The following is a 12,648-nucleotide window of genomic DNA, read 5'->3' as shown; positions in this document are numbered from 1 at the left end:
GGCCGGTGTAAACATAAACGGCCCATCGGGATTTTAAAGAAAAATCCGGACGATACCTTCTGTGCGGTCACGCACACCGTTATTTCCCGCAATACGAAGGTAGTACTGTTAGTATCTGATGATGACGACGGCTGCCAGATGGACGATTAAATAGTAAAAGGTCTCCCTGAATCGGTAAAAATCTCTTAAGTGGATCAATACGAAAGCTATTTCTGGTTTGTTGTGCTTTACAACTGTGGGGAAATCTCCATTAGACATTCTGGGATAACCTTGAAAGTGCGTGAGATTTAAAGATAATTGCCTATTCTGCATTTTAAAATAGGGGTATTAATAACTTAACATTGGCACAACTCGAATTTAGGTCTAAAACATGCGTGCCAATTGGCCGCCATTCAAGTTCGCCTTGTTTTCGTTGACGTAAGCGATTCGTACCTGGAATGATTGCAGTAATTATCAAGGCTTGTTTCTTATCATACGGACATCACGCCACATCAAAGCTGTGTGTCGCCATCTCAATTTTTCTGCTGTAAATTCGTGACTTCACTTCCGCCATCAAAACAAAATTTCTTATTGCGTGCGAGGCCACAAAGTTCGTGACGTACGTACGTACATTGCAATAAATTATTTCCTTGAGTAAGAATTTACTGCGTCGACGACACTGTGTGAGTGTAGCCACCTAGAGAATAAAAACCAATTTATAACTCTCGCCGGACCCTGACTCAGAAGCTAATTTTGTTATCGTTAGACTCTTTTACTTACGGAGACATCCGCCCCTACTACAATACTCATCACTTTCCGGATTGAGGGAGGTTGGTTCCAACTTTGCCCCGACAGACGCACAGCTTGAAATTTTGATCCGGAAGGGGGCGAGTCAAGGGCGCGCAATAAGAGATGGAAGCAAAGTGCAAAATCTGTCGAAAGAGAAAAAAAGGAATCGTAAAGTTCATAGTCCAACGGGTCTATCTGTTTTCAAAACAACCCGTTCATTAAAAAGAAGAAAATGGTGCACTGGATACATCCCGATAAATTAATGCTTTTAAAGAGATTTGAAATCATCTGATCGGATTATGGTCAAACAAGTTGGCTGTTGGTCAGATTACTGTTGATCGCTGGACACATCAGGCCACCATCACGCCACCATATACATAAAACGAATTTCGCTGCGTCATGTGAACTTTGGCGTAGTAGCCACTCCGTTACGTGGTCATTGTGTGGCAGTCGCTAAGAGAGAGTCAAAAAAGAAATCTAAGAAAAAGAATTGCACAAATATGAAAATTGAACATTGCTGCAAAATTTGCCATGCGCCATATAACGTGAAAACAACAACATCACCTTTCTCTACAGTCACATTAATGATAAGGCGTCATTATAAAAAAAAAACTAAGTCGGCCACAGCGGTCCAAATGTCTTGTCCAAGGCAATAACCTTTACTCTTTTTTTCCTACAATTTTTGTTACGCGTTCATGGCGGAAAGAAACCGCGACAAAACCTGAAAAACTGGAATATGGAGAATAAAAGCTACGCACTAGTTTTGATGTGTTCAATAGTCAAATGAAATACGCCCACAAGAAGATCTGGCTAAACATTTTTTGAAAAAAAAAGGATCCCGTGATATTGATCACGTTGATGATACATTTTGAGACTGATGTCCTTGAATCCTTTTTCATCTAATGTCCAATCCAGTTGAGACACTCAAGAGTAGCTGTGGCAACTAAACAAGAGGTAACAAAATGACTGGAACTGGAAGTAAAAACAAATTATGATTAGGTCTTGGAAGACATACGAGTTGGTTAATGTGCATTGAAAGATCCAAATTATAGCAAGTACTGGCAGTTAGTCGAAATTATTATGCACTGATGGATGTGGATGGACATATCAGCTTCGAAATTGAATCTTAAATTACAAGGGATTATTATCTTTTGAAAACATGGCTTCGGCTTTCCACCCGATAACATATGAAGACTCTGTGTATATGGTATGCTATGGTTACCTCGGGTTAAAAAGAGCAATATCAAACCTTGGCAAGTCTCAAGGTTATCGCAGACCGGCGGCCAGGGCTGCTCCCGATGCAAAACGAATTACTATCATTAAATCAAGTTCACTTTTCACTCAACACGTCATTTTTTTTTTTTTAATTTTGCTGTGCAAACTGTCACTGGGCGGAAGCAAACGTGCCATAATTTGTACTGGATGCCTTTTTAGATATACGTATAAAAGTGCCCTTTAACAAAGTTTTATTATGTGTTATCTATCGTGTACGCTCGAATTGCTCGCAATGAAAACGAAACGCGAGAAGACCTTCAGTTGAGGAAAATAAGATTGGATTCATCCGTTCATGTACGTATGGCGGGGTTACATCAATACGTTAAAGATAGAACCGACCCTGTCGTTTGAATTTTTTGTTGTTGCTGCTTCGTAACTATTCCAAAGAGAATGGGTAAAAAGTAGAAACGGATCGATAGGAATGACTAATATACCTAGTACAACTCGCTACTCTAACGAAAACCGATGGGTAGGAGCCATAAAGGCGTGGCGGGACTGTCGATTTAAAAAAAGCAGATGTGGGGAAAGTTGATGAGTCTCAACATAACCACCAAGTGGACACTGAACGAGCCGTCCCTGTTTTTTCCAACATTCAAAAGAGAGAAGATGAAAGTAGTCGCAGCAAAAGAAAATAATACCAGAAAAAACCTTCAAATGTTGTTGCGAAAGGGGAGTCTCAGCATCACGCGATATTTTGTCGCCGCCTCTTCCCACGGAAAAAAACATCGAACCATCGTGAGCGTACGTAGTAAGCCCCTATATGCCCAAGCTAGAACTTTCCGGATTCTCTATTGATTATTGAGGGGGGAAAAAAACAAAGAATAAATAAATAACCAAAACAAAACAGAAACAAACAAAAAACCCTCACCCAATCGGCATTACCCAGTTTGGAATGTCAACATCAAAAGGAGGATGAGACATGTGTGTTATCAAAATTTGATCATGTTGACATAGTAAACACAATAGCACGTGACAGTGGACGTAATACCCTGTGAGAAGATCGAGAAATTTCATTAACTGACGTCATTTCAGAACTAACTCCGCAACATTCTCAAGTTCGAGCTTTCTAGCGAAGTAACACAACGTGACGACCGACTTTCACTCGACATTTAAGCCACGGCCATCGTCTGTAGGCTTAGTTTCAACCGGAATATGGACATCTACGCAATTCAGACGTGAATGGGGAGTACCACTAGGACGCGAGAAATATGACAATGGCGAATGAAATAAGCGAATCATTTTGAACTCGCAATTTTCCCAAGTCATGGAGGGAAAAACCTGGCAGAACATCATAATGACAGGTTGTTTGCTATTCGGTCGTGAAAATGAGATGGCGTGACTCATGGGGTTTCAAAGGGACCTTTTTCATCCACATGGTACGATGTCTAAACCGACCAATAGCGTTGGCCTAAAATTTTCCCCCTAATACTGACGCAACGACTCGAATGTTCCGCATCGAAACCTTCGTTGCGTGCCATTCAAGTTGGAATGCTTGTTACTAGATGTCGATACTGTACAACGGAACACCTTATTTGCTCTGTTCCACATCCACGAAAAAGGTTTCATGATCAACAACGGATGTCTGTGTACTATGTTAATTTAATACGGCGAGGAATTTCAAGCTTTCTTTAAGCCGAAAACAAGACTTTCTATCGAGCTGGATGCTTTCTGTCTGACGATCCACCTTGAAACATCTTTCCGAGGGGGGTAGCATTCACAATCAGCTTGACAGTCCATCAGGATAAACGTGAAAGGCGTAAGCATTTGAATGATAAAATATCAAACACACGTGTTCGCATATTTAATACAGGCTGTGGGCTCAGCAATAAACTTGCGGTAATTGCGGTTTCAACACGAAACCTAATTTTCTAAAACTTCCTGTCGGTGTTGATAAACATTTGGAATTTTTTAGAAAACAGGAAAAAACCTTCGGGCGGGTGGGGTTATTCCGACCGATCACAGTTAATCTCGAATGATACTACCACATGAGACCACAACAGAAGGTTGTTTGATTAGATTGACAATTTCATGGCCAGATTTCTAAACGTGACATGCTGAGCTCCATGACGAAATAATTAATGAATTCATAAATCTCACCTTATCTGGATGCAGTTAAGTGTTTAAATTCCGATTAGGATCGACTTCCAAGAAGAATTTGTCCTGATCATCATTTAAGTCAGTCTTTTCCCCCCAATAACAGCCACCTCTCCGATCATCTCAATAAGTCGATGGGCTGCACAAAACGAACGGAATTAGAAATTCGGTTAATTGGTTGAAGTTGAAATTAAGGAGAAAGAAAAAAAAAATACCGGAGGTAATGAGTTTTAACTGGTTCATCTGCACAAGTATTTAGAACCGATCGTAACAGCGTTAGTGGATTCACCTGAATCCCACTGGAATTTGGAACGAAGCTAGTATTTTAATTTAGGTAATTATTACATAAAAGAAACCTCCTACTTCCTACTTGGCTCCTACCTGGAAACGTCTTTTTTGCGCGCGCGACCTGCCGGAATAGGTCCCAACAATAGACGATCAAACAGTATAGTCAATGGACCATAAAAGGACTCCTTAGTGTGATCTAGAAAAAAAAACGTCGATTTTGCATTATACCGTATGTACTTTCGAAAATAAAAAGAGGTATAAAAAAGAATATGCCCAGGGCCCAGAACCACCACTGTAGTTGGACTAAATGAAACGTTCCCGTTACGCGTGAAAAAAAAAAAAGTTGACAAAGTTTCGCCGGGAACATAGCCGCTAGCCAGATCGACAGTTACGATAAATGAATCTTACCTACCGAGTTGCCATCCAGTGAACCTCACACTTCTTTTGGCTGCACATAGCGCCGGACGTACCTCTAAAACAAATTGTTCGCCGAAGAAATACCAAAATTCAAACTCAGACGAGAAGGTTTGCCGTCGTCATGCCGGCCAAGTGGATTTCGACTTTGGTGTTGATTGGATTCTTCGCTATGATCAATGGAGTCCTCTCCGTCGATTCTCATGTAAGTTTAATAATCATCCAAGTTATCAAGAGAGAAAATTGATTCAATATTTTGTTTAATCTAATTACAGGATAAGGGAAGTGTTAGATCATCTTTAAACGAAGGTTTGTCCATGGCGGAAGTACGTACGGCTATCAACAGAGCCATGTTCGGCAAGGATTCTAGAATGCCTACACCTCGAGATATTTTGTCTGCCAATGTATCCGGAACTACCCTGAAGAACCCAATTTTGGATTTCACAGGTGTGTCAAAAAATGGAAGCAAAATCAATATTTAGACATACAACATCGAAAACTAAAATTTTTGAAAATTTAATCAAATAATTTTGCAACAATTCCTAGAGTCCTTTAACGTCGGCAAGAGCTGTTACGATATCCTCGTCACGCAGAACGCGTCTCAAAGTGGTCTGTACCTCGTTCATCCTCCTAACATAGTTCAAGGCCCGTGGAAAGTCTACTGTGACCAGGAATCGGAAGGTGGTGGTTGGACGGTAAAACCATTTCATTCTAAAAATACTAAGGACATAAAAAAAAAAAAAACGGAAACAGTTATTCAATAAAAACACAAAAATGTACTTTTGATCATTAAAGGTATTTCAAGTAAGAGATGACGTAGAACCGCATGAAAATTTTATGCGCAATTGGGAGGACTACAAATTGGGTTTCGGAGACTTTGATCGCGAATTCTGGTTAGGTGTGTGACGATACGATAATAATTAACTTCTCCATTTATACTTACTTGATCATTTTTTGTTTGGTTGAACGTAAATAGGTAACATTCTTTTATGGGCGCTGACCAATAGCAACGACAATAAAAAATACGAACTAGCCGTCAACCTCGAAGACTGGAGCGGCAATAAACGTTTTGCCCGTTACAAGGGATTCCGAATTGGTCCGGAAAGCGATAAATATCGTCTTTATTTCACCAAAATGTTCCTGGGAAATGCTGGAGATTCGCTCTTTAGCCACAACGGTCTCGCCTTTTCCACTTTTGACGTAGACAATGATAACCGTGAAGGCGAAGACTTTGCTGAGCGAAGCTGCGCTCGACTCTACAAGGTAAATTTTGCAAAAATAGATAATATTAACCAAACATGTTTAAACGAATATCTATAATTCAATACATAACAGGGAGGCTGGTGGTATGGAAACTGTCACGACTCCAATCTGAATGGATGGTATTTGGGTGGACCGCATCGTAGTTTCGCTGATGGAATCAATTGGTACACCTGGAGTGGCTACAATTATTCGTTGCGCCGCACCATGATGAGATTCAGACCAGTGAGCGACAATTACACATCTAACGGCCCCTCAATAGGACTATCCGTTCCCAACAGTTATTCACCAATCAAGCCTGACAGCTACTTACCCATGAGGGGTTTTCGCAACATTGAGGACAGTTCAGCTGAGCTGAAGGACCAGGTGGAGCCTGAACCTGGTTTAAATCAACCTAAAAGCAACGTCTAAAGCGCAAACACATATTTAACGCAATTGTTGATTAATTTTAAGTATTTTTTTTTTACAGTGAAATACTCCTACACGCACTGTATAGTTATCATTCTCCACATAAATTAAATATACTGAATCGTTTTAAATTTATAAATTTAGTTGTAAACATATCAACAAATCCAAATATGCTAGATATGGCGCAAAAAAGTTATGGCAGCGGCGAGATTCGAACTCGCGCCTCCGAGGAGACTGGTGCCTTAAACCAGCGCCTTAGACCGCTCGGCCACGCTACCGATACACACGCCGCAGAAAGTGTGGAATATAACAGTATTACCATAGGCTTCGACAGACTGCTCTCAAACGATGCAAAAATAATGACGCACGCAACTTAAAAAAAGGCAGATATATTAGCAACGCTTGGTTATCTCTACGGTCACCCCAAATGAACACACACAAAAAATTGATTAACGGTAGATTGTCCTACCGTTTCAACACGAAGAGACAGGGCTGTTAAAATGAACATGTTATTAATACTAAAAGGATTCATTAGTATCAAACTCCAGATCTTCTGTTCCTGCAAACCAAAGGAACTATAGATAAAGGACACCATTTTTGTTTCGTGTTTAACTTCTAACATACCAGGAGGCAATTCCACGGAAGTAAAATTAGCGGTAGAGTTACTGCGAGGCAGAAAGCGAGGCGTCCGCACGCCGGAATTGTTACGTGAAACGGGGGAATCAATATCAACACAATCGCGGAGGTCCATTTTTATGGCGGATGCGCGCAATCCGTCGGGGGTATCGAAACGACGCTAATTAATAAAGATAACCTTTAAGGTATGGCCACACTGCTATATGTTTAGACTTACTCTCTTCTCCGAAGGTTTCGATGAGCTAGATGGAGAAGATGGTTTTATCATCATTGAAATCTGACTCCCACCACTATCACGACGTTTGACCTCTGCTGCTTTGGCCTATTAAGTTCAAGTGATGTGTAATCAATACTCAATCAAAACAAATAGGGTCTTACCATAGCATTAGCTTTCTGCAAAAGATTTAAAGTATCGATGGCAGTTTTAGCTGAATCTCCTTTCTGTGTTACAAAATAATAATGATCACAACCTTTTCTTTATAACTAAAAAGGTGTTCTTACATCTTGTGAAGCCAGTTCCTGTTGTTTGACATCAGAAAATGTTTGCTTCAAGATGGGCCGGAGCGAACGTGCTGGTTCCACGGCAGCCTTGATCACAGGTTGTTGGCTAGAGAAAGAAGCCTAAAAGATTGCCAGAATATAAGAAAGTTAAATGACAAAAAAGCCAGTAGCTCTAAAAGAATTCACCTGTTCACGTTCTGTTTCCAATCTTCTTTCCAGAAGGCTAACGGTTAATTCGAGATCGGCTATCTTTCTTTCCGATGACGCCATTATCTTCTGGGCCTCTTCGTATTCACCGCTGATACTCTCAAGTTCTAAATTCTTTAAATTTAAGGATGTTTTCAAAGCGTCTATCTCCAACTTTTCTTTTTGTCTCGGCATGTCCACTTCTGACCGGCAAGTTTCTGCCTGAAGTATTAACTTAATAATTTTAAAAATTATGCACAAAAAGTCGGTACTTTGTATAATTACCCGTTCAGCGTTAAGAGACTTTTGTGTCAATTCATCTAAGGCTTTCTCCATTTCTTCCATCCGCTCTCCTTTGTACTGGAGTTCTATTGACTTTGAAATAAGCTGGCATTTGAGATCAGCAACTTCCTTATCTAGATCGGCTTTTAATCGTTGCGAATTTTCTTGACAAACAAGAGCAGCTTCAAATTCCTGGGATTTTTCATCAAATTTGCGCTGAAGTTCGCGATTACTTTCTTCGATAATCACCAACTAAAATCGAAATGATAACTTAAGTGTTAATTTCGTTTAACGTGTTTCTAAAAAAAATACCTGTTCATCGCTATGAGAATGAAGCGACAAGTCTTTCAAGGCATTCTCAGTTTCTTCAATCTTTTTTTCCTTGCACTGGAGTTCAATAGCCTTTTCAGACAACTGAAACTTGAGTTCAGCAATTTGTTTTTCCAAATCAGCTATTAATCGCTGAGAGGTCTCTTGGCCAGCAAATATGGATTCTGCTTCGCGAGTCTTTCTTTCAAGATCTCTATTGTGTTCATTCAAAATCGACAACTGATTACAAAGATCCTCAATTTTGGTCGCTTTCTCCTCCAACATTTGTTGACATGTCTATAACAAAAAAAACAAAAAAAAAAAAAATTAGGAGTCATCTGTTTTGACTAACACGTATTCATACCGTCAGTTGCTGGATCAATTCTTGCGTTTCGGATATTGAATGAATTGTTTTCTTGCTTTCTTCTTCCAGTTTCTTATTCAATTCGTCCACGGAATTCTCCAATCGATTTCGGTCATTCATACAGTCGACTAGCGCATCACCCGTCGAAATGCATTGCTTTTCAATCACGCTATACCGCTCCTGCAACGCAGCTCTTTCTTTCGTTAAAATATTCAAAGAATGTTTAGTCTAAATGAAATGAAAGTTTAAATGTTGTAAAATATTTAGTAATTTGATGGGATTTTTATGTTACGTCTTCGTAAGTGGCGACTGCTTCTTGAATGGTCATAAGTTTGTCACGCAACGTGTTCAGTTCCGTTTCCTTGGCATCGTTGACGCTGTTGAGTTGCTTAATTTGTTCTCTGGAGGAGGCTATTTCGGCACGTATTTCCGCAGTACCATGAAACTGAATCTCTAAATGTTCAGCCTCGCAGCGCATCGCATTTAAATTGACTTCTTTTTCGTCAATTATTTGCTGAAATTCATTTCGCAATTGCATTTCTCTTTTGTCGTAATGGTTTGTCAGCAGCCTTTCAAAGTTGGAGAGCCAAGTTTCTTTGTCTTTACGTGCGTCTTCAAGAATTTGGGCAGTATCAGCTGCTGTGGTTTTGACATCAGTGTAAAGGTGATCAACTTCTTTTAATTCCTTCTCTAATTTTTGGTGTGAATCCTAATTTTAAAAAAAACAGAAGATGACACCAATTTTTTTTTTCTAAAAGAAATGAACAATTTACCTTTAATTTTTCATTGATATTGTGCAGCTGATCGATTTCACCCGCTGCTGCATCCAGTAAACCTTTAAGTCGTTCCATCTCGGCTGTAGCTGATTCTAGTTGTAATTGCATTTCTCGGTTGCGACGTTCCTGACGTTGGCATACCTTAGCTATGTTTTCTAATGAGGAATTCAAGTCACCTTGTTCGGAATAATTCGTTTCATTTCCCGTCGTTGCTGATTCATCAATAGAAGTGTTATTGGATTGAGATTGAAGTGCTCTTGGGGAGTATGGAGTTTCAGAAGGATAAACTTTTGAATTGTTGCTAACTTGTTGCTGATTATTTACACCCTTGAGGCGAAGTGGAGCATATTTGAACAAGAAACTTTGGGAAGCTCCTCGTTGAGACATTTCCAATCTTTGAACACAGTTAACGCACCTAAATGAAAATCAGAATCTTAAGGTTAACCAAGAAAGATTGACAATCATACAAGTTTTAAAATATTTCATGGGTCAGCATGTCAGACTTTGGAACAGCTGAACATCGTACTGCATCAGCTTTGCCAGACCATACAAGTTACTCAAAAAAGCCAATCCTTGTTTCAATTATTTTACGATCTTACTATTGCAACAGTCCACATATTCACCTTCCACACAGTCTAAATATCATGTGGCAGTAGTACTGACCAATATGGTTGAAGTTGAACAGAATTGCATTCACTTTCATCAAAGTAAATGTAATAAAGTATTGTTAACAATATCAAATTAAAACTGGGCCTCAATCATACCTGAACAACTTACAAGATAAGAGGAAAAAAATCCTCACCCTGAACAGTAGCAAAACGTAGAACAAACAAAGAAACAAGTGGAATCTGGAATAAACGAACACGTTGGTTAAAGCACGTTGCAATATAAGCGGTCAAAGGGCGGGAATCCAAAATTTGCAATACAGTGTTGCACTAAACATAAATAGAAATTCTAATTCAATGAAATTTAAATTTCCGAAACATTTAAATGGTTTAAAAGTTATTCAGTTAAGAAAAGTGTATTATTTAATTTTATGAATTATAAATTCAATGTAAATCTATTGTGACTTTCGATTTAAGTGTAATGACCAGTAAGTAGTAACGAGTAACGACCTCCGGAGTCCGGAGAGTCCGAAATTAAAAAATCAAAATTAAATTATTACCGAAAGAAATCATTTCAAGGATTTCTTTGACTGCACCTACGCCAGCAATTTGGTTCAGATTAATTTTTTCATTGATAAAATTGTATTACTGATTTCTTTAACAGTTTCTGTAGAAAAAGCATCGGTAGCGTGGCCGAGCGGTCTAAGGCGCTGGTTTAAGGCACCAGTCTCCTCGGAGGCGTGGGTTCGAATCCCACCGCTGCCATAACTTTTTGGAGTCATTTCTGTATTTCTATGCTAAACATTTTTTCCAAGTGACCAAGTGTCTCTGATAAGGATAAAACAAGCCAGTACAAGAAAGTAAGAGAAATGAAACAAATAAATTTGATTTAAGTCGTATACTAGGACTAGCTTTACTCAGTTTTATATTATAGTTCTCGTTTCACCAACATGTGCAGAATTATATGCATGAAGAGTTCAGAACACAGTTAAGATATACAAAAAAATCGCCAATTCACACTACAATTACAATTTTCCTAGATCGAGTCCTTTTCGTTAATGAATTGTAGCAAAAGTTCCAGAAACTGCGTTGGTTTTTCGGAATGCACCCAATGACCCGCATCAGGGATGTACTGAAACTGGGCACCAGGAAATAGTTTCCGTATTACGTCATGATCTGTCGGTCTGAAATGTAAAAATTAAATAGATAAAATAATAGCTTTGCAAGAACGGAGGCATGATTTCTTTTTGATACTTGATGTAATCTGACTTGGCTCCGCCAATAAAAAGTGTGGGGCCATGGTAACTTTCGCTCTTCAAAGGGAAATGGCCAATTATGTGTGGCAGATTTTGAATGATTGATTTAAGATTAACACGCCAACGGAACTTTCCGTTATCCTCCACCAGGTTAGTTAAAAGAAATTGTCGTAGTAGACTGTCCTTTTACGATAAAAAGAGAATGTGAAATTATTGAGGTAAAACCATAAAAAGTAAACGAACTGTAATGTACGTACTTTAACGACAACTTGTAGTTTTTCGTCTACTATCTTCCGGGCAGTTGCACGCTTCAGTTGATCTCCCAAATCTATATCTTCCATTACAGTTAAGAATTGAGTCATAGCTTGGGCACCAGGGCTCACATTGACAGGAGATATATCAACTACCACTAATCTGTCAACTAGAGAAGGCTATTTGTGAATGAGTAACAAGTTAAATCAAGGAAATCAATTGAAAAGGGTACCTTGGTCAAGGCTAGCTTCATCATCGCTCTTCCTCCCATTGAATGGCCAACCATGGTTGCTTTTGGTATTTGTAAATCTTCCATTAATTTAACTATGTCTTTAGACAGCACTTCATAGTCAAGATTATTGCTGTGAGGGCTGTCTCCATGGTTCCTTGCATCTGGGACAATGACCTATTTGTATGAATGCAATGATTTATGTAACTTTAAACAAAATCACTATTACATGAATTACCTTTCTTCCAGTTTTGCTATGAATTGCTTTGCTTAAAGAAGCCCAGTTTTTTCTCGAGCCTAACAACCCATGCTGTATTATTATTGGAGTCATGTTACTAGGCGACACATTTTGTGAATTCATTCCTTCATATGAAGTGTAGGCAAGTTTTACTGGACCATCAATCCATCTATAAAGTGACCCCAAGAGGAAACAGAGCAAAACAGTTCGAGTTGCTGTTCATTTATTGAGTTCTTATGTAGAGTAAGTATACCTGGGACCGGTTGAATGTATACACCTCAAATTCGGCGAAAGAATAGATTTTTCTAATTTACATTTGTGCAAGGCTTCCAATGCCTGATGAAACAGGCGTGGTCGAATATAATTCGCCATAAAGAAAGAGTAAATGAAGGAATATTGTGTAATGTTGACATCCAAAATTTCAGACGAAAAAACTAAACTATTGGTATCGGCAGAGTATCGGGCTATCGGCCATTAAATAGGTATCGAATTCGAAAGAAAAAAACT

At 39.1% G+C, this 12,648-nt stretch overlaps 3 protein-coding genes, 1 long non-coding RNA gene and 2 other non-coding genes across 7 annotated transcripts; 2 read left to right on the top strand and 4 right to left on the bottom strand.

Moving 5' to 3' along the window:
• Positions 1–173: 173 nt before the first annotated feature.
• LOC124311644 lies at positions 174–4,745 on the bottom strand. 2 transcript variants are annotated; one of them, XR_006910065.1, is made up of 9 exons: positions 4,519–4,745; positions 4,353–4,454; positions 4,141–4,276; positions 2,926–3,032; positions 2,682–2,831; positions 1,333–1,740; positions 760–1,245; positions 433–676; positions 192–269 (listed from the first exon to the last, which is right to left on the bottom strand). It is a non-coding gene; the product is annotated as an uncharacterized LOC124311644 (long non-coding RNA). The 2 variants fall into 2 exon arrangements; XR_006910064.1 differs by having other exon boundaries at positions 174–676.
• A 117-nt stretch (positions 4,746–4,862) lies between these two features.
• On the top strand, positions 4,863–6,638 carry LOC124311251 (techylectin-5B-like). Its single transcript, XM_046775667.1, has 6 exons — positions 4,863–5,044; positions 5,115–5,286; positions 5,386–5,534; positions 5,635–5,737; positions 5,816–6,102; positions 6,175–6,638. The coding sequence occupies exons 1-6, from the start codon at positions 4,964–4,966 to the stop codon at positions 6,508–6,510; spliced, it is 1,128 nt and encodes a 375-aa protein (XP_046631623.1). The 5' UTR covers positions 4,863–4,963; the 3' UTR covers positions 6,511–6,638.
• Positions 6,639–6,703: 65 nt separating this feature from the next.
• Positions 6,704–6,785, bottom strand: Trnal-aag. The gene has a single exon. It is a non-coding gene; the product is annotated as a tRNA-Leu (tRNA).
• A 61-nt stretch (positions 6,786–6,846) lies between these two features.
• On the bottom strand, positions 6,847–10,439 carry LOC124310970 (myosin-10-like). Its single transcript, XM_046775173.1, has 12 exons — positions 10,326–10,439; positions 9,559–9,976; positions 9,078–9,494; positions 8,786–9,013; positions 8,425–8,718; positions 8,116–8,364; positions 7,831–8,052; positions 7,645–7,764; positions 7,522–7,584; positions 7,361–7,465; positions 7,132–7,303; positions 6,847–7,066 (listed from the first exon to the last, which is right to left on the bottom strand). The coding sequence occupies exons 2-12, from the start codon at positions 9,946–9,948 to the stop codon at positions 7,026–7,028; spliced, it is 2,301 nt and encodes a 766-aa protein (XP_046631129.1). The 5' UTR covers positions 9,949–9,976; positions 10,326–10,439; the 3' UTR covers positions 6,847–7,025.
• A 410-nt stretch (positions 10,440–10,849) lies between these two features.
• Trnal-aag lies at positions 10,850–10,931 on the top strand. Its single transcript has one exon. It is a non-coding gene; the product is annotated as a tRNA-Leu (tRNA).
• A 142-nt stretch (positions 10,932–11,073) lies between these two features.
• On the bottom strand, positions 11,074–12,568 carry LOC124311289 (protein ABHD11-like). The gene is made up of 6 exons (XM_046775723.1): positions 12,395–12,568; positions 12,142–12,310; positions 11,907–12,080; positions 11,680–11,853; positions 11,421–11,605; positions 11,074–11,350 (listed from the first exon to the last, which is right to left on the bottom strand). Exons 1-6 carry the CDS (start codon positions 12,511–12,513, stop codon positions 11,203–11,205), a joined length of 969 nt encoding a protein of 322 aa, XP_046631679.1. The 5' UTR covers positions 12,514–12,568; the 3' UTR covers positions 11,074–11,202.
• Between the last annotated feature and the right edge of the window lie 80 nt (positions 12,569–12,648).

This window comes from Daphnia pulicaria, chromosome 8 (assembly GCF_021234035.1).
Source record: "Daphnia pulicaria isolate SC F1-1A chromosome 8, SC_F0-13Bv2, whole genome shotgun sequence".
NCBI lineage: Eukaryota > Metazoa > Arthropoda > Branchiopoda > Diplostraca > Daphniidae > Daphnia > Daphnia pulicaria.
This window is presented reverse-complemented; position numbering and strand designations above follow the sequence as displayed.

Bases quoted from the DNA above. Each gene is read 5' to 3' on its own strand.
- LOC124311251 (XM_046775667.1), top strand. From the start codon at position 4,964: ATGCCGGCCAAGTGGATTTCGACTTTGGTGTTGATTGGATTCTTCGCT. The intron at 5,045-5,114 runs GTAAGTTTAATA...ATCTAATTACAG, and splicing joins TCCTCTCCGTCGATTCTCAT to GATAAGGGAAGTGTTAGATC. The intron at 6,103-6,174 runs GTAAATTTTGCA...AATACATAACAG, and splicing joins GCTGCGCTCGACTCTACAAG to GGAGGCTGGTGGTATGGAAA.
- LOC124310970 (XM_046775173.1), bottom strand. From the start codon at position 9,948: ATGTCTCAACGAGGAGCTTCCCAAAGTTTCTTGTTCAAATATGCTCCA. The intron at 9,014-9,077 runs GTAACATAAAAA...CATTTCATTTAG, and splicing joins CAGTCGCCACTTACGAAGAC to ACTAAACATTCTTTGAATAT. The intron at 8,365-8,424 runs GTATTTTTTTTA...TTTCGATTTTAG, and splicing joins ATTCTCATAGCGATGAACAG to TTGGTGATTATCGAAGAAAG.
- LOC124311289 (XM_046775723.1), bottom strand. From the start codon at position 12,513: ATGGCGAATTATATTCGACCACGCCTGTTTCATCAGGCATTGGAAGCC. The intron at 12,311-12,394 runs GTATACTTACTC...GTCACTTTATAG, and splicing joins ATACATTCAACCGGTCCCAG to ATGGATTGATGGTCCAGTAA. The intron at 11,351-11,420 runs GTATCAAAAAGA...TTTACATTTCAG, and splicing joins GCCAAGTCAGATTACATCAA to ACCGACAGATCATGACGTAA.